Genomic DNA, 19,319 nt, shown 5'->3' on the forward strand with positions numbered 1-19,319 from the left:
TGAAGATGAAGCTCCATTTCTGTTCTCAAAGTTCTGTCCATATGTGCTGCCATGGGGGCGGCAGCCAGCTCCATGCGGGGGATGGTGAGAGGCTTGAACGGCACTACTCTGGCCTTTGCCATGATGAAAGCAACATTTAGCTTGTTGTCATGGTTCTTCTGCAGGATATGGCTCATAGTTCCATAGCCTTCTTGGCTGGCATCCGTTAAGTAATGCAGCTGATTAAATGTTGCTTTGCCAAAACCCTCAGGCTTAAAACACCTAGAGAGTTCAAGATCTTCCAGCAGGATAAGGTTCTCCATCCAGCTGTTCCACTGATGAGCAAGATGATCAGGGATGTCATTATGCCAACCCAGCTTGAGATGGATCTTTGTCTTCAAGGCCACTGGATCTATGATACTAGCTGGTTACAGATTGAGCAGATGTTTGTGGGTAGTTTAACTTTCCGGACAATCTTGAACTTGAAGCTATTGCTCTCCGTACAACACCAGACTCCTAAGGCTTGCTCGACAGGGAGCCTATCTAGATTGAGATACAGGTCCTTTTCTAAAATAGTAAAGAGCACATAGAAGTAGTTGCAAAACCACTTTGTGAGCTGAAATCCTTCTAAGGCAAGGATGTATCTTAGGTCATGGCATAAAGACACTGCCTCTTCTTCAGAGTAGACTGATGTAAGGCAGCCATCGACGTAGAAATTACGGAGCATGGTGTTGACTCCCATAGCACTGTACTGTTCTCTGTTGTCTTGTGTATACTTCTGTAGGGTAAAGGTGGCACAACTTGGAGAAGAGGTGGCACAGAAGATGTGCACCCTCATTCTACACTCTGTGAGGTATTGGTTACCAGAGAAACCACAAAGATCAGCATCCTCATCTGGCACTCTTTCTACTATGACAGCCAGTCTGAACCTGGTGACACTGAGCAGAGTGCAAGTTAGATACGGCTCCTGTAACAGTATGTTGTTCAATGCAGTTCCTTGGTATGAGGCCCTACAGTCAAAAACAACTTGGATTTTATTTTTCTTAAGATAGTACACACAGTGGTGAAGTAAGTACCAAATCTTCCTGTCACTGCAGCTTAAGTCCTTCTCTGGCACCTTGACTACATGGCCCATTGCTAACCAGACTTCCACAAATGCAGAATAGTCAATCTGGAACTGAAGATTCCTCATAAACCTCTTCTTTTGTGAAAAGCTTGCTGTTCAGCCCCTTTTCTGTTGTTTAGCATTCGAATGGCTGAGTTTTTTAGTGGCAGACAGCAAGACCATCTCCAGGAACTGGATGTCCTCACTAGACATTTTCAAACAATCATCCTGCGAATAAGCTGTTTACCTCCCATAGTTCCCAGCAGAATACTTTTTTTCTGCCTGTGACCTTCGGGGAGGCCATCAATCTTTCGGTACATACAGTGACATTGCTGCCTGGGTCGAGGAACACATAGGTGGTCAATACTTAATGCTGTCCTTCTTGGCTTTAGCATGGACCAGACTGGTAGCCAAGATGCTGTCCAGGTTTCCGGCCCCAGTAGCTCTACAGGTCTTCATATCTGCATTGATGCATCCACCGAGCTAGCTCAAAATACTTCTGATGGCTCACCCTTGTGCTCCATTTCTTTGCTGCATTTTGCAACTGCTCCTGTCTCAGCTTTGCATCATCAGATGTTCTTTGATAATATGCAGAATTGTTGCTTCAATCTCTCTAAAAACGTCTGCCGTACAGACCCGGAAAACAACTACCGTTGCTACCTTAGCAAAATCCCTGTCTCTTAAAGAGGCAGCAGACCCAAATAAACCAAATTAATTCAAAGACAATAAAACATCAAAATACCACCCCAACGAACTCCACTAACTGAACACAGGCTCCAGGCTGATATGTAACTAGCCTATGCAATAAAACAATAATTATGAGTCCTTGATTGTCTCAAACAGTACTTTTTGATTTGGCTTCTATACTAATGTAAGAGGGCTTTTTTGATAAAGTTTCTGTTTTTAGATGATTTTTGTTTCTGCACTACTGCACCTTTTCTTTAAAAAAGAGAAATGTCTGTTTTAAAGCGATGGGTCAATAGAGCCCTCTAGAGACAAGTCAGTAGTATTGTAGTTTATGTGCAGCATAGCTCATGCAATACATATAAACCTAAGAACTATTGTTTACCCTGCTTGCATTAAAACTGCTCCCTTAACAAATGATATTTGTTTGTTTGTACAGGTCACCACCAGTATCGAGCAACAGGCCACTGGATCCAGTCTGTGTGACAGAAACACCACAGCAGGATTCAGCACACAGGGTAAAAGCTCTGCAGGTCCAATACTGCAAAGATATACAACTACATAAATACCTCAAAGAATTAATTTCAGTTTTTGAATAACTTTGATCATTCCTTTCAATAATATTATTTAATTCCTTCTTCATTTTTAATGTCATTAATACTGCTCTGATTTTTTATAATGTTTTTTTTTTATTATTCTTTTCTTTTTTTCATTTTCTCCCAAAAATTACATCTTTGTAAAAACATGCAACACATTTTCATTTTTAGATATTAATAAAATATATTTTTTAGCATTACTTATTTACATATTTCCATCCATTTAATATATCTAAACCTTTTTATGTATTGCTCTCCTTATTTGTATGCCAAAGCACTTTTTAAAAGAATATATAAATTATGAAATCAAACATGTTGTTTTTTTTTCAATAAATATGCAATGTTATTATCTGAGGTAAATTAGAATGATTGATTAACTTTAATTTATGTACATATACACTGAAATAGTAATAAAATCAATGTTTTTAATAAGTTTATATGCAAGCATTGGTATATTAATGAATTGACTGTATTTATGTATTTCTGGAATATTTCCTTTTTTCAACAATCTTCAATAAAATTGGTAGTAAAGAACATCAACTGCAAAAGTTGTTAGGGATCTTTAGAGATCATGTGAAAGCCATATTTTGTATTTACTTGTACTCTTTTTGAATTTGCAGCCTCAGTAGACAGTGCCTCGCTGATGGTGTCAGAGGTGGCTGACCAGGACCAGACCTGCTCCTCAGAGGACTTGTGCTCCCTGGAGGTTCAGGGTTCGGACTTGTCTCCATTTGGCACACTGCAGACTGCCCCCACTAATGGAAGCTGCACCAGCCTTGAACTCTGCACTCGCATTTCTTCCCGTTGTCATCGTGGCTTGCCAAACACTGATGCGCGCCCCAGTGACACAGGATACAGCGAGTCTTCACACACCCAGGACTCATTGGAACGTTCACCGGATTGGTCGTCTGAAAACTTCAGTAACCTGGACCAAGAGGATTCTACAGAGAACACACATCCCTCTGAGGAACTGAGGAATGCAATGCACATTTGTGACGAGCTGGCCTCAGCCAAACATTTACCTGAGGAGCCGCCAAAAGCCCAAACACATTCCTTAATCAAAGCAAGAATGATGAGCAGGAAGCTCACTTTACCTGTAACTATCCCCCCACCACCGCAGCCTTGTTCCCCCACCTCAGTGGCATCCTCTGGTGGAACTTCTGCCATCAGTCCTTTGGCTCCATCTCTGTCCCCCTCTCCTCCAATCAGACCTCGAGGCCCCAGGCTGTGTTTTAGTGTTTGGTCACCATCCTCTTCATCACAACCCCCTTCTACCTCAGCCCAGAGTGGCCAGTCACCCTCAGAGAGGCCTAGGGCCCACAGAGCAGCCAAGAGGTACCGCAAACTGGCACGCATTGTCCGCTCCACCAGTGACCCTATCTCCTGCTCCACCTCAACAGGAAGTAAGTGCAGAAAATATATTATATAAGAAATCAATAAAGTGATCATTTAATTCTGGATAATGGCTTTATCTTTTATATTTATAACTAAATTCATTAGCTTTGGGAGCATTATTAAATCATCAGAAATGTTGGATCATTTGGTTCCCTTTTCTTGGTCTTTAGTGAAGCATTTGTCTCCCTCTGCAGGACAAAACTGTGGCTGCACCACTGGGAGCAATCAGGTTACCACAGGTTCAGCTCGAACTTCTCCGGAACAGGGTAAGGATGTCTAAACATTTATCTATTAGTTTATTCCTAAATTTTTATTCAGATTGAATAAACTATATTTGTACCCTTTACTCATGAATGTCCTATGACTATTATGTTTAACCTTAGTTTCTGTAGTTTTTTGTGATTTAAGAGTTTTGCACTGTGTCCTCTTCAGAGCCAAGAGATGTTTCAGCAGAAATAATCAGAGCAAAGCCCGGTCAAATAGCTGTTACAAACCAGCAGCAGAAGGACACCAGGAAAGTTGACATCAACCTTAAACCCCGCCCTCTTCACATGCACCCCTCCAATGAGCGTCCACACTCATTGGCTGACCTAAAGATGTACAAAGACACAAAAATATTAGTGGCCAAATTCCTGGAGCACTCCAGCAGCAGTAGTCTACCTCCAGACGTCCAGCAGGTTGTCAACAGCATCAAATGCGTGATCAAGTCGGACGAGAAACACATGGAAGAGGCTATCTTCAGTGCCAATGTCATAGATCAGGTAACTAGCTTTGGCTGAAAGCACATTTAAAGCTACAATAGATTATATTAATATTATCAAATGAAACTCATAAATGTATATGAGTAAAGGACTTTTCTTTTCAGGGAAGTATGTAAAATACACTAAAATAAAAACTGAAGAGGTTTCTCTCTGCTTCTCAGGTTTCATAAACCTACAACACTTAACAGGAAATTGGAAATTTGACTAATTATTATGAATTTTCCTCAACCTTATCTACATTCTATTAGTTAATCAAAAAAAAAAAGGTTGAAATCAAATGGAAACACCAAACAGACTAAATAAGCTTTCAAACTGGACCCTGATCAAACAAATCAAGCATGACTATGAAATGACCGCTGAAACCAGCTGTGGAAATATGATTAGATTTAAAGATTTATTCATAGACCTCTGTAAGAAGGTGTTAGAAGCATGTTGGATTTTGATCCAAAGGGAAAGTGGATAAGTAATATGAACTTAAAATGTTTTGCTATCTTTCTACAAGGAATAGCGACAATTAAATAATAAATCCCCCTACTCTTTGCCCAACTCGTTCCTGTCTCAGTGTCAGGAAATCATCCTTGGTCTTTATGGTCATATGATTCTGATATTTAGTTCTTAGAGTGGATAAGACTCAAGCCTTGGTGCAAAAGGTGTTGTATTGACTTAGGGATTTTCTAAAGCTGGTAGGTGGCAGGGCAGGTTCTTAACGCACAATCAGTGGATGTCTTGATGGTCCCCATTGAAGACCATGATGGAAAATGTTTGCTAATGAAACGGAGAATACAAGTTCAAATGATGCACTAGGTTAACCTGATCACCCTACCTAACTACATAAAGGATTAGAGTTCGTTCATTCATTCGTAATTCATAAATAAACACACAAATGCATAAAATTCAGTGGGGGTTGTAGTGTACGAAAGGCTTAACAAATATTTTAAAAATAAGAGAAATATATATATTCATCCATTGCTTATACCTGCTTATTGAGGATCATATAGTGTCAAGCAGTCAAATTGACAAAGGATAAAATCAATTCTGAAATCAATTCTTATAAAGACCTATTTACATAGCCTCTAGTTTTTTTTATTTGTAAGTGGAAGCAAGCGTACCCAGATATAACCAAAGCATCCAGAATAACTGCAATAATCACACAGGAAAGTGTTATTAGGGGACTGGACCTCAGGGCCTTTTTTTAACAGGCAATAGTTTAAAAACTGCATATCCCTGTGCTGCAAGTAGTTTTATTCTAACTGACATTTCTGCTTTCAAGTCATCTATTATTTTCAATCAGGTAATCATGTATTTGACACTCAATGTTTGGAACCATCAATAATCGATAATTAAATCCATGGTACTTGATCTATTATATTAAAGCTTAATAAATAAAATGACCAACTTGAATTAAATCCTCATGCAGTCTTATCTAAGAGAGACCGTCAAATCTACTGCCAAGCATTCTGATAATCAAAGCTGCCAGACGATGAAACCTTTGCTTTGATTAAATGCATGGTGCATTGAAATGACTAACAAGAAGACAGATTATAGTTACTAAGTGATTCTTCTTGGCGTTTTCTTTGTTTTGTTTTATTGTGGGAGTTGCTTTCAATTTAAGTTAAATTTTGTAATAACTGCCTTAACAGATTTTTGCTTTTTTGCTCAACTTTCAAAGTTTCAAAATACATTTTCTTCATGTAGGCAGTTGAGGAGCCAAACCAAAACACCTTATTAACTTCTCCTTTTTATTGTTTTCATGTGGCTAGGTAATGACCCAGTGTATCATCAGCAGTCCCAGGAAACGGGACCATGAGGATATCCATCTGCAAAGCTGCGGTGCTTTGAGCTCCTCTCCATCTCCCTCTATGTGCCGATCGAAACCTCACCCACAGAAAACCAGCTCCACAAGCGACCCACAGGGCTCCCCCCCCTCTGAACAAAGCATTGAGTGCAGAGAGACTATTCTCTGACCACTTGAGTAAAGACTCTGGGGGCGTTCTGGTGTGCGGATGTTGATGCTTTGAGCAAAGGATGTCTGTAGAGTCATTAATACCTCTCCAGACATCATGGGATCATTGTTTTGCTCAGTGTGGCTGCATTACAAAGCATATGAAATGCTCCCATACTGCTAGTAGTGCCCTGTGAGACCTTGCCAAGTCATCAGCAAAAATGGTAGCAAACTCTGTTGAGCCTGCCAGTGTCTAGTGGCTTCTTTCTCATCCGAAACAAACACAAGAATGTTTCTTCTCCATCAGGGGAACCCTTTTTTTACTGAATTTCATCTCCTTTATAAAAACAAACTAATAACCCCTGCCTGGATCTGTGATGGAGATGCTGAGAATTTTTTGCTATCTGTATTCCTCTTGTTCTCATGAGAAACAAAGATAAATATTGCTTGTATTAAACTGTGAACTAAACTGATGGGATGGTCACTGCTGGGAATTGTTGGCTGACTTGTGGAAATGTTTCTTGATAAGGTGGTGAATATTTTGTGGTTCGGAAACATCACAAATGTGGATTATTTAACTTACCTCATTGTGTTACAATTCTTATCAGTGTTCAAATAAAATATGCATTTTTAGTTTCGGCCGAGAGTTTTTTTTTTTGTTTGTTTGTTTTTTCTTGTTTTTGGTGAAAATAAATCTTTTTGCTTTCTCCCTGTCTTAATTTGCAGCTGATTGTGTAATCTATATCCATTGACATTTAATATACATTCTAGCAATGTTTCAGGTTTTTTTTTTCAGTGTTTGATTCTATGGTTTTTCACATTTTTTATGATATAAGTTATAGCAATTATATTAAAAATGTGACAACATTAATAAAATAACTGCTAGAAAACTTAGGAGCTACAATGCAACACCGTGTTGAGATAGCAAGGTTAATACCTGAGAAACTGGTACTCAACACCTGCATTTGCTCTTACAAGCTGACTTTCAGAGATGGTGGCAGCATTAACCACAAATGAGAATAAGTGGGTAAGTAAATTTAAATTTTCACACTGGAGTGTTTGAGTACTTGGTCAAGTTACCTATTTAGAACCAATTTTAGTAAATATATTTTAACCATTTGAGGATCAACAAAGGCTGGTCCTAATGGGATAATTTCTGATGTTCAGGAATATTATCTAGTATCTTTGGGTTCATTATTATTATTATTATTATTATTATTATCATTTTCAGTGCTATTTTATAAACCAACTTAAGTTTCAGGTTAGAGATAGATATATACTGGTAATAGTAAGGGTGAAAATCAAGGTTAGGCTTGACTAACCTTGACTTTCACAATCAGTAACTAAAACGAATGTAAGTCAATGTAAAAAATTCAATGCAGTACTGATTAGTATTTCAAATACCAAGAAATATGAAAAGAAAACAAAAGAAGTAGTGTTTATTTTGACAGCAGTAATTTGCTAATTCGCTCTGGCTTTCAGGGTCGTGTCCTTGGGCAAGTCACTTCAGTGGTCAGAGGGCTCGGTGGTGCCAGTGTACCGCAGCTTCGCTTCTGTCAGTGAGCACCCAGGCAGCTGTGGCTACAAAGGAGCTTGCCACCATCAGTGTGTGTATGAATGGGTGAATGACTGAGTGTACTGTGAAGCCCTTTGGTCAAATCTCCTGACTTGAAAAAGCACTATATAAGTACAGGCCATTTAACACTTTTACCATGCTAAGCAACATAGTGAATCAAATAGGTACATTATAGAAGTATGTAATGTATATGTTTTTACTTAGATAACAACAGAGCTATAGAAAAACATAAATGGCCATGATTTGAAGTGCTGCTGGCCACCAATTCACTGTGTCATTTTGGGAAAGTTAGTGTAAGGAGACAAAGCAAGTCAATCACCACTGAAAAGAAAGGTGCAGGGGAAGGAGAAGAACAAAGTATGTTTTTTTTTAGCTTTTTATTATCATTACACTGTCACAAGTACAAAGCAACGAACTGAACTCTCTGGATTTAACCCACCCTCTTGGGGAGCAATGGGCAGCTATTGTGCAGCAATTGCTCAGGGACCCAGAGTGGGAGTCTGTGGGAGTGGGGCTTGAACTCAGGACCTCGCAATTTCCTAAACACTAGGCAGCCACTCCCCGAATGTGTAAAGAGAGTGTAAATATGGGGTTCGTTAGGAGCTAAATATATATATGTATATGTATATATATATATATATATATATATATATATATATATATATATATATATATATATACGGTATATATATATATACTTGCATGTCAAATAAGTATTGCAATGTGTCTTCATCCTAACAAAAAGTAGAGCGTTGTGTATATACTCATCTTATTCTAATTCCTCCCTGAAGGTGCTCCATTTGATATGCCATACATAATTAACCAGATTATAGAAAATACGAGCTTTGTGATATTTTCTAACAGCAGTATAGAAATGGAATCAGGAGGTATTAAGTGCCCTTAAAGAGATTTGAGGAAGTTATTTTGCTTAGTAAATGCTCCTTTAAGGGGCTTAAATTATGCTAGGGAAATTTTCCACTTTCATCACGCAACCTTCTCCACTAACTTTTGGAATCACGCTTTTGTGCGTTTAAGCGTGTATATATTATTTATCAAGACGGACATTTTTTACCATGTACTTCCGGTTTTGGGATTAAAGTTTTCTGCCGGATTTGGGATTTCCCAAAATATCACCAACGTACCTGAATTTGTATATACTAAGGCAAAACTAATATTTTAAATAAAAAAATAAACCTATGTACATGCTTGTTTTTTTGTGTGTCAAAAGAACAAAAAAAAGAAAAAGAAAAGAAAATCAGGACTTTAATTTTGAAAAGCAAAGCGGAAATGCTTAGTATCTTCGGCTAACTTTGTTCGTGCAGAGGACGACTGATATATAGTCAAGGAACATAGACCTAAAGCTGGCACTCTTAGTGTATCGATTATCGCGTTATATTTAGCTGTCATGCAATGGAGTCGCTTTAGCCTTAAAAAAGAAGAATATTTTTAGTTTGTTGTTTGTCTGACACCGGCTAACGTTTAAGTGATGTGAGTGAAACACTAGCTAGTGTGTCTGGACGTTAGCTGGACGTTAGGAGCTAACATCAACGTCAGGTCAGAAACCTTTGGTGGGGGGATCAGAGAGGGTCCAGACGTTAATTACTTGCAGCAAAACGATGAAGGCGGCTCTAACTGAAGCAGACAGTTAGCAGGAGGAAGTGTGGCGCGCGCGGTATGCTGGCAGCCCACTGCCACGGCGCCTCTTTGCAGTCCACGTCGAGTCCCATCTGCTGTCTAACAGGCCACGTCCCCCGCGGGCGTAGTTCAACCAGAAGATGCCGAGTGTGCGGAAGGGGATGGAGAGTAAATATATGAAAAGCCTTCATTTCTGACCGTGTGTGTGAGTGTGGCGTTTGTTTTTCCCCGGCGGCATGTCACGTACACGCTTGTGTTTTACATCGGGGTAACGCAATCAGAGCTGCGGTAGCGATCTGTTGTCACGTTAGGCTTTTTTATTTTGAAGAGCGTTTGTGTTGGAAATGATTGGGTTTGGTGCAAACCGACGAGGAGGCCGCATGCCGTCCTTTATCCTCATCTTTTTGATGATCGTCATCGGCGTGCTGGCGTTTAACTACTGGACTGTGTCCAACAAGCACGGCCGCCTGCTGGATGATCTACTGGAGATCCAGACGCAGGTGAAGCGCTCGGACGCGGCGCGGAGCCGCCTGGAGAAGCGCAACTCGGAGCTGATGGTGCAGGTGGACACGCACAAGAAACAGATCGATCAGAAGGATGGAGACTACAGCGTGCTGGAGAACAAGCTGCAGGCCAGAGAGGGAGCCTTCAAAAAGTGCTCTGATGAGAAGGTAAAGCAGAAACATTCATGGATAAACTCCCTTTAGCAGAGATGCAACCTGTGGCAAATCTATTCCAGAAAAAAACCACAGAACAACAAGCAGGAAAATATGTGGGCTTTATGGAAATGTGTTGGGCAGCACTCACAACAAAACGCTGCTAATGTTTATATCGTCAAACAAAATAGTTTTTGTTTGAAAATATAATATTACAAGGAAAATATAACTATAGCTCTCACTTTGACCTCCCTGATCACAGAGATACTCTTTAAGGATGATTATATTAAATCAGGGGTCTTCAATGTTTTCCAGGCCAAGGACCCCCAAACTGATGGTGAAATGGAGCGGGGACCCCATAATTTTATATATATATTGTATGAAATTGTGTTCTATCAAACTGGTCCAATAGTCACTCTATTACAGATGGAGTCATGTAACGAAAGTAATTCCTCCCTGGGATTATTAAAGTATTTCTGATTCCTGGTTGATGGGACAGGTGTTGTGAATGAAACGGTGCCCAGCTTGAAATACTATGCTGAATGTGTGCATTGATGACTGAAAGACATCTTCTGCCTCCACTTATCTGTTTACTATAGTCTGTTGAATTCAAGACATTTCAATTAGTGAAAAAATTTCAGGGGGAATATGAAAAGAAAAGTCTAATCAACCAAAACTTTCATGACCCCCTTGCATTACCTCCGTGGATCCCCAAGGGGTCGTGGATCCCCAAGGGGTCGTGGACCCCCTGTTGAAGACCTCTGTATTAAAGGATAAGTTTCAAAGCTGAAAGGCATGTTAAATCTGTCCTGGTTTCTATCTCTTGGTGCCTCCCCTGTCCCCCCTTTCTGTAAAATCCATGACACCAATTTGTAGACATGTAATAACCTCATGTCACTTGAAAAGTCCGTGCAGACTTTCCCTTTATTAAGATCCCATTCATTTATTCTCGCTGTTGCTCAGCCCTAACCGTTCTTTCCTGAGATCTACTCCACCCAATGTTTTTCTAGATAATCACCACTCTGCATAAACGCTCCTGGCTCCTCAAGCAGTACAGTTGTTCAAGTATCTCAGGGAGTGTCTTTGTATGAGTTTAAGGGAGTATAAATAATCTATAGTTGTTATGCCACACATCTTCCACATTTCAAAGGTCTGACACTTTCATATTATAGATGAATAAAAGTTATCTTTCAACTGTAAACCAGCTTGACTGGTTTTTTTTTGTTTTATCAGAAAGTCATATAGTTGGTCTGGTCATGAATGGTATGTTGTTTTGATGATCGAATCAGACAGGCTTATCTGATCAGGGTAATAGTTTTCCACCAGTTGCACACATTAAGGAACTGCTTTACCAAAAGATCTTGTAGTATTCGTTAGTCGGTGAATACGAACCACTGAAGACATCAGAAAAAGTTAGCTTAGGTGGGGAAACCTTTCAGACGAGAGTCAATATTTGCTGATACGTTATTTCTAACTACAGCAAATACAAAATCCTCCCAGCTTCCTTGAAGAATCTGCTATGCAAACTCGTGATTAACCGATTATTAAAATAAGTTAAGCGATTCATCATTAACAGAGTAACCCACTTGGAGCAGTAATTATACAAAAATTGTACATTTAAGATAAAAAAAAAAAACTTTTTCTTTTCTCTCAATATGCTCTATCCAGAACACCACAAGTGGAAAAGTTGTAGTTTCACCTGTTTTAATTCTATAAAAAAAAAAAATCTTCTTTAAGGAACCTTTTGCTATCTGATTATTAATTAACAAAATCATCGACAGATTAATCGATTAGCATAATAATAGTTAGTTGCAGCCTTAAAAACAGAAAATCTACTTCTTCTTTTGGCAATCCTTCTATTCTATGAGCTGTCTCTTCAAAGCAAACTACACATTATCTGTTGAAACTTATTATGGGAATTAATTCAGGAAGCTCATATAATACTGTAAGGAATTTATGTTTAAGAAAATATGGATCAAGTCATATTATAAGTAGTAAATAAACGCAGATAAACGGAGGAGGCTGAGCTCCCGGTAAAACAATAGTGCTTCTGTAATGAGGATGGAAGCTGGTTTGTTCCACTTCTCTCCCTGTGCAAACATCCCACCTATGTTTTCCCAGAGGTGCATACAGTATGAAACCTTTATTATAATAACTAACTCCCATATTTACCAAGTTAACAGAGGAAAGTTATCTTTCAGTTTGTTTTATTGTTTTAATCAAATCCTTTATCACATGCCTCGCAATGCATGGCAGTATGTTTGAAAATTGCATTGAGTTTTTCAAAAGAGGGCAAAAGACAAAGTTACAGAGAAAGTTTTATCAGAAGCTGATGCACCGCAAAGAACCATGAGTGGCTTGAACTGTTTCGAGCGATCAGGTCTAGCCCGTTCCTCTTGATTTTCCTTGAGTGAGTAGTATTACCAGATGAGCAGTAAACCCTCCTGGTATTTGAACTTTTACTTTAACGTAATGTCGAACACTTCTTTTAACTCCTCCTCAGTTCACATAACTTCTGGATTTACCTTTTGCCACAGATGAAGTTACAAAATGACGTCACAGCCCAAAACAGTGAGGTGCAGAGACTTAGAGGTAAGTACAAGCCAGTAGAGGGCGCCCCAAAAATGATCTCTGGTGTGTTTATTACATCTATATGCCTTAGTTATTTTACATTTTTACACTTTTTTGCCAACTTGCTTTGTGTTTGCATGGTGGTGTTGCTGCAAACAGAGCAGCTGATGGAGCTGAAGCAAGAGTTCATGAAGCAAGAAGAGCAGCTGAGAGAAGTGAGGAAAAATAGCACTAATTTGGAGAGAAAATTGGAATATGAGAGGTATTTAACTCTGTTCTTATTATCTGCATTTTTAAAGCAAAGTTATATAAACAAAAAAAAAAGAATAGAAACGTATTTCCACTTTTTGAGCAAAGCCTTTTTGTGTTACTGTCTCCTTTGTGCTGAAATCCCACCGAACAACTTTATTACCTCATAACACGCTAAAATAATCCTAGATGGTGAGGATGACGCATTGAAATTTTTTTGTGTTTTACAGTTTACAGTGCGGCCGTCAGATTGCACAACTCAAAAGAGAGTATGAGGAAACAAATAAGGCTCTGGAGAAAGAGGTGGCAAGGCTGAGACTGGTTCGTTTTAATTCGTCTTGTTAATCAAGTTTTGAGAAATTAGAAAATTGAAGTCTGTGTTTGGCATAAAAAAAAAAAAGCCAGGATTTTCCAATGCAACCTTTCATACTACACATTTTTGATAGTTTATCATATAATTCTATTCATTTATAACTCTATTTTTCATTTTACTGCTAATGCTATATTTAGATTCATTTGAATGTTCAGTTTTCTCTTGGATCCATTTCAGCTCTAACTTTCTACTTGGTGACCTTTTGTATTTCCTTTAAGCTAATTTTTTTTCCTCTCTGTTTGTGATTGGTGACCAGAACAATGTAGGAGCAGGAAAGAACGTAGGTGAAGCAGCTGATGTGAATATGGCTGGAGAGCGCCACACAGTGGCCCCTCATCGACATGACAGGCAGTTGGATATTAAAGGTAGACTGAGCGTCCAGATCATTTCCATACTAATCTTTTGATCTCTTAAAATGATTTAAACCCCTGTTTGTATCCTTCCTGCATCCCGTCTCTTGTGCTTTCTGGCAGAAGAAATGGGCAAACCTGGCAGTGATGCTGGCATGCCTGGAATTGAAGACAGCGAGGTGGGAAAAATTGACGAAATGCAATTTGGTAAGCATTGAATCTGTATATTAAGATTTATTTATTGTTAGATAAACCAAACATCCTGTTATATTATGACAATACCATGATTTTGGACCTACTCATTAGAAGTTTAGCAAATACAAAATGTGAGTAAACAGTTGTTAACACTACTGTTTTAGTTAAGCTTTACTTTTCTCATTGCATGAACTGTAATATCCTGTTCAGTTTTGATAAATGGATAATTCAAAGAAAGCACTGACTTTAGCATTTATCCAAAGGCCTGAAGAAGCCTGCCATCACTCAGAAGCACAATGATGCACCTGAAGTTGGAGCAGCAGCTGGGGTTAATCCTGAACCGGAAGCAGCCGACGGTCGCGGAGGCCAAGGCCTGTTGCTGGACCAGCCCAGGCTCCAACAGGACCGGCTGGAGGGTCGAGCAGCGGGACTCGCACCCCCACTTGTTATCAAACAGGGAGACAAGCCAGAAGTATTTGAAGAAGATAATAAAGCAGGGGTCAAGGCAGACGAGCTAGGAGAACAGCAAAGACAAAATCAAGGTGCAATCTTTGAAAAAGTGTCTTTGTGAAACACAGAAAATAAAAGCTTGAAAGGTAATTTTGATGATAACTTATGAAGTTTTTGTTATTTTTTTCCCGATCAAGTTGATGACAAACGTTTTAAGAGGATTCCTCTTCCTCACGACAACGCCCAGGTAGCAAAGCCCGTCCAGCTGCAACGTGCCAAAGACCAAGTCCCTGCAGAGCAGCTGCACCACCGTCAAAGTAGGTTTCATATTTCCTTGATTCAAAATGTCCATGGTCAAGGTGTGTTGAACTAAAGGGTACATCTTGTTAAAAAAGCCAGCCTTTCCTTTCACACCTTTGTTTTGACTCTGCATTTCTTTAATGCCCAGAGAACGATCCAATCTTCAATGGTGTCACGTGTGTTATTTTTATTTTTTTTTTTTTTGTCACTTGCTCTGATATAAAAGTGTCATTGTATGCACTTGAGTTTTAGTACAATCAGGAGTTGAGAATGGCAAAAATTAGAGGAGAGGAGGAACACACTACTGCCAGATTTTCTGCTTGGTGCCTGCCGTCTGCTTCGCTCTGCTACCTTTGATCTCTCCTCCTCCTTGTAAATTGTCTGCTTCTTTATCTCCTTTGTGTCTCTGCCAGAGAGCCATCGTTTTTTAGTTAGTTAAAGGAAATCCAAAGAGGTCTGGGTCATATCTAAGGTAGCATTCTGATGTGTCGGACAGTCCTAATGATTTAGACCTTGTTACGTATTTTCTTAAGTTTAGATACTAAATCTTGGGCTGTTTAAGAGATGTTTCAGAACTGGCTGCAAAAAAACTTTCAAGGCCTGAAATCCTTATCATTTTTTTTCCAGTTGGGAATATAAATTTAAATATATTTCTTTTAGGGATTTTATAAATATATATAAACCAAAATAAAGGAGGCTATAATTGGGAAGTAGAAGTGAAATGGTATATGGGTTTGTAATTACATTTCTACATCATGATATGATTCAACAATACTTTGGAGAACTTTTATTTTTTCCCAATTGCAATTTCAGCTGCAGGTTTTCTATGTTTTTTTTTTTTTTTTTTACTTCCAACAAATTCCCATGTAGAGGCTAAGATTTTTAGACTTTTTGTTTATTTTTTTGGCAAAATAATGATAACTAAATTCAGCTAGATTTGGATGGACAGCCTCAGACAGATGAGGTCTATACTTTGACTGGGACAATTTAAACACCTGCTAATTATACGACATCATATTACAGTTTTGGCAGAATATTATTACAGGGCTGGCCGAAAAAATCTATTGGCTTTTTTTATTTGAAAAAGCACTGCCATCCTTATGTTATTGACAGGTATTACATTATTGGTTGCTGTTCAATTTCCTAAATGAATCGATATGCTGGCACAACACATAATGTGTTAGAGTAACTACCTATATTGCTGGGTATGATTATGAGGACTGCACAAATGTTTTTCTCAGTTCTTCACATTTTACCTTTCAGTTTCAAGATAATTTAATTTTTTTATCGCTTTTTTCCTCTCCTTGAGTCTATAAATAGTTTTCCTCCTTAGAAAATCCTGAACTAAAAAGCCTTTCTTCACGTATTAACCTCATCCTCTGTATGCCATCACTCATCCCTCATGCAAACTCCAAGTGGTTTTCCTTTTTTTTTTCCCCTCCCATACCTTTTTCCTTTTCCCACGACTGCCTCTGCTTCCCTTCTTTCCTGATGAGGCCCTTCTCTGCCTCCTGCAGGCCGGTTCTTTGATGAGAACGAGTCCCCAGTAGATCCGCAGCACGGCTCTAAGCTGGCGGACTACAATGGGGACGACGGGAACGTCGGTGAGTATGAGGCTGATAAGCAGGCCGAGCTGGCCTACAATGAGGAAGAGGATGGTGATGGTGGGGAGGAAGACGTCCAAGGTGAGCCAGGTGTGGGTCTTGGACTAAGTGTCCAGTGTGCATCCATCCTTCCTCCCTTGTGTCCTCCCTCCACCCCACATTCTGCTGCAGCCCCACCTTATTTTTTCAGAGTAGCTCACAGTGCCCTGAGTCTGGTCATCTGCACAAAGCAAAAATTCAACTTCTCAAAAAAAAAAAAAAAAAAACATTTTTTTTTTTTTTTTCATTTATATTGAAGATTTGACCATGGAACTTGCGGTTCTGTGAGAGTTTCCATCTCGTATTTTCCTTTGTGCCTGTGCTTCGTTTTAGCTAAACCACCTGTCTGTGTCCACCAAACATCTGACCTACATCCAAACCAGTAGATATATTTAGCTGACTGTGCTCCTGAATGTGTCTGTGTTCTCCTTGAAATGTATGTCTCTGTGTTTGTTGCTCTTACCACTGATTTATCAGGCTGCCAAAATGTCTAAGAGTATAATCTAGTCAAAATGAAAAAAAAAAAAAAGATGAAAATACATTAAGATGCTATGTCAACATGTGCTTTTCTTTTGGTGGGGGTGGTCATATGTGTTGTTGTTCCGCTGAATAAATGAAAGGGTTTTTGTGTGTGGTTAAATTATACATTTGATTAAAAAAGAGGGACTTCCTCTTTTGGTTTTAGGAGCTTAATGCAAAAATATAATCCGTTTCCTGAACATTGGAGACCTTTACAGTTGGTTTTTAACTCTGAAAAAAGTCTGGAATCAGATTCTAGTTTTTTTCAGGTCTGCATAAGAAAATATTTTTGGGTAAAAAAAAAAAAATACAAATATTTTAGGACTTTATTTCCATCTCATTGTCTTTGTGTTCCTCCCTTCATTGTATCCTGTTTTTCTCCTAGCATCCTTTTGTTTATCTCTTTCCTTCTGTCTTTTACATTTAAAGGTCTGTCCAACAATAGAAATATCTGCCATAAGTCATAATTAATCTGCTACATAACCTCTAATGTTGGACTTTTTGTTCTTTTCCAGATGACGACGATCGCGACATTCAGGAGCGAGACAGAGCGGTGGATTATGGGAAAAGACATCAAAACAATGACATTCTTTGAATGGAAACTCACTTGGCTCTAACTTATTAACAAACCTCCTTAAAAACCGTCTTCTACAATCAAGGTCTCTCCTGGTGAATAAGCTGGAGCATCACTTTGTCCAAGCACCTACAGGAGGCCTCCTCGCTGTCACGGAACATTTTGACAGACATTCAAACTATTTCTAAATAATAATCTTAGTAGAAATATAAACAGACCATTCTCCTAAGCTGCTATAGCTGATGTTTTTTTTTTTTGTGTTTTTTATTTGATGAAGGTACGATGATGTACCTTTTCACCTTCATGGACTGGTCTCAGAGATTCTCTTCTGAACTTTTGAATCAAGTGATTTTTTTTTTTTTAGCTTCTTCCTCTTTGATTTTCCTAATATATATAGAAATTTGCTTCCTGAGATATTTATCAAATGAACTAATCGGGGCTCTCCAAGACAAGATGCCTACATTACAGACCTTTTTGTACTGGAGTGGGAGATTAAGTTGCCAAGGACTTTGTTTATGGCCTATAAAACCTTTTTGTGACAGAGACCCGGAAGCATTCCTCATTCTGTCTAAAATACCACTGCATGTATTAGAAACTTTCCAGACATCAAAACACAGCAAAACCTACTGCTAAAGCAATACCTTATGGTGATGTTAGGAACAGACAGACATGCTTCAGCCAATGAGGTCTGCTTATTATTTGCTGTAGTTGAACTGTTGATATTTGTACTGAGGAAACATAATTCCTCACCTTTGGGAAAATCTGTAAAACCAGAAATGTGTTGTCTTAACAACCTGGGGAAAAAAAGGATTTCTCACTGAAAGGCGCATCGAATGTAATTTAATTTTATTAAAGGTGATGCTTCATGTTTTTTGTCACTTGTCGCATTCACAGTTTAGTTATAGTGATGGTTTGTCCTTGGGATGTTTTTTTTAAATTCAAGAATACCTTTAAAATGCACTTTTTATAAGAACAAAATTATCTACTCAGTTAACAAACACAATGTTTTTGTTTTTTAATCGATTTTCACTGAATGCTATACTTTGGGAGCTTCATGGTGGGTTCTAGTCCCAAATGTGGACAATTTGTAATTTGTCCATATTTGATGGATTGCTTTACTTAAAAAGCAACAGTGTATACAAATACTATATATAAAGCTGGGAATTTAAGAAACCAATTCTAATCAACTGCTAATTTAATTTTATTTATTTTTTGCTTGGGCTTTAAGTTGAAATGGGAAACCTTCATTTTCAAGAGTTTTTTTCTATATATTACAGTTATATTTACCATGACAACTTTAGATTAAGTTATGACTGTCTTCTGCATTCACTGATTAATATATTAGAATAGAAAATCCCTTTTTAGTCCCACAATGGGAATACAGCTGGGTTACAGTGCCAAATGATTGTAGCAAAAGTGGTCACACAAATTAATGGTACTCAAGTTGAAGAATAAATCTAAAAAATGCAAGATAAATCACTTAGTCAGGGTTGAAGATCCAAATATAGAGCTAAAACACAAAGAAACAGGCATTCAAGCAAAAGGTTGAATTCTGAAAATATTACATATTAAATGTTTGATGTGTAAGGAAAACAGATATGACCATGGAAACACAATGGTGTTTCCAAAGGTGTAGACATTGCTGAAGAAAATTCACATTTTGCATTGATTTTCATACTGAGAAAACGAGTGATTTCAAGTTGTTCACACTGTCCTGCTTAAAAAACAAACAAACATACTCATGCAATTCTTAATACATTTAATGC

The 19,319-nt window shown here is 38.5% G+C and overlaps 2 protein-coding genes across 7 annotated transcripts in view; both read left to right on the top strand.

The window, feature by feature from the left end:
* The window catches only part of fam189a1 (family with sequence similarity 189 member A1), a 106,414-nt gene extending 99,245 nt beyond the window's left edge, over nucleotides 1-7,169 (top strand). For all 3 annotated transcript variants that reach the window (XM_015385106.1, XM_015385114.1, XM_015385121.1), the window contains exons 8-12: nucleotides 2,208-2,286; nucleotides 2,985-3,767; nucleotides 3,954-4,025; nucleotides 4,192-4,520; nucleotides 6,281-7,169. In XM_015385106.1, coding sequence (XP_015240592.1) covers nucleotides 2,208-2,286; nucleotides 2,985-3,767; nucleotides 3,954-4,025; nucleotides 4,192-4,520; nucleotides 6,281-6,484 — 1,467 coding nt within the window. In that variant the 3' untranslated portion in view covers nucleotides 6,485-7,169. The remainder of the gene's footprint in view (nucleotides 1-2,207; nucleotides 2,287-2,984; nucleotides 3,768-3,953; nucleotides 4,026-4,191; nucleotides 4,521-6,280) is intronic.
* Nucleotides 7,170-9,341: 2,172 nt separating this feature from the next.
* casc4 (cancer susceptibility candidate 4) lies at nucleotides 9,342-18,421 on the top strand. Of its 4 annotated transcripts, none has more exons than XM_015384961.1 (10): nucleotides 9,342-10,344; nucleotides 12,867-12,921; nucleotides 13,060-13,162; nucleotides 13,380-13,470; nucleotides 13,779-13,887; nucleotides 13,996-14,079; nucleotides 14,331-14,609; nucleotides 14,715-14,834; nucleotides 16,335-16,511; nucleotides 17,495-18,421. In XM_015384961.1, exons 1-10 carry the CDS (start codon nucleotides 10,018-10,020, stop codon nucleotides 17,572-17,574), a joined length of 1,425 nt encoding a protein of 474 aa, XP_015240447.1. In that variant the 5' UTR covers nucleotides 9,342-10,017; the 3' UTR covers nucleotides 17,575-18,421. The 4 variants fall into 4 exon arrangements, with proteins under 4 accessions (XP_015240447.1, XP_015240464.1, XP_015240455.1 ...); XM_015384978.1 differs by having other exon boundaries at nucleotides 16,335-16,502; XM_015384969.1 differs by having other exon boundaries at nucleotides 13,999-14,079.
* The last annotated feature ends 898 nt before the right edge of the window (nucleotides 18,422-19,319 follow it).

Source organism: Cyprinodon variegatus, unplaced genomic scaffold, assembly GCF_000732505.1.
Source record: "Cyprinodon variegatus isolate N-32 unplaced genomic scaffold, C_variegatus-1.0 Scaffold15, whole genome shotgun sequence".
NCBI classification, from domain to species: domain Eukaryota; kingdom Metazoa; phylum Chordata; class Actinopteri; order Cyprinodontiformes; family Cyprinodontidae; genus Cyprinodon; species Cyprinodon variegatus.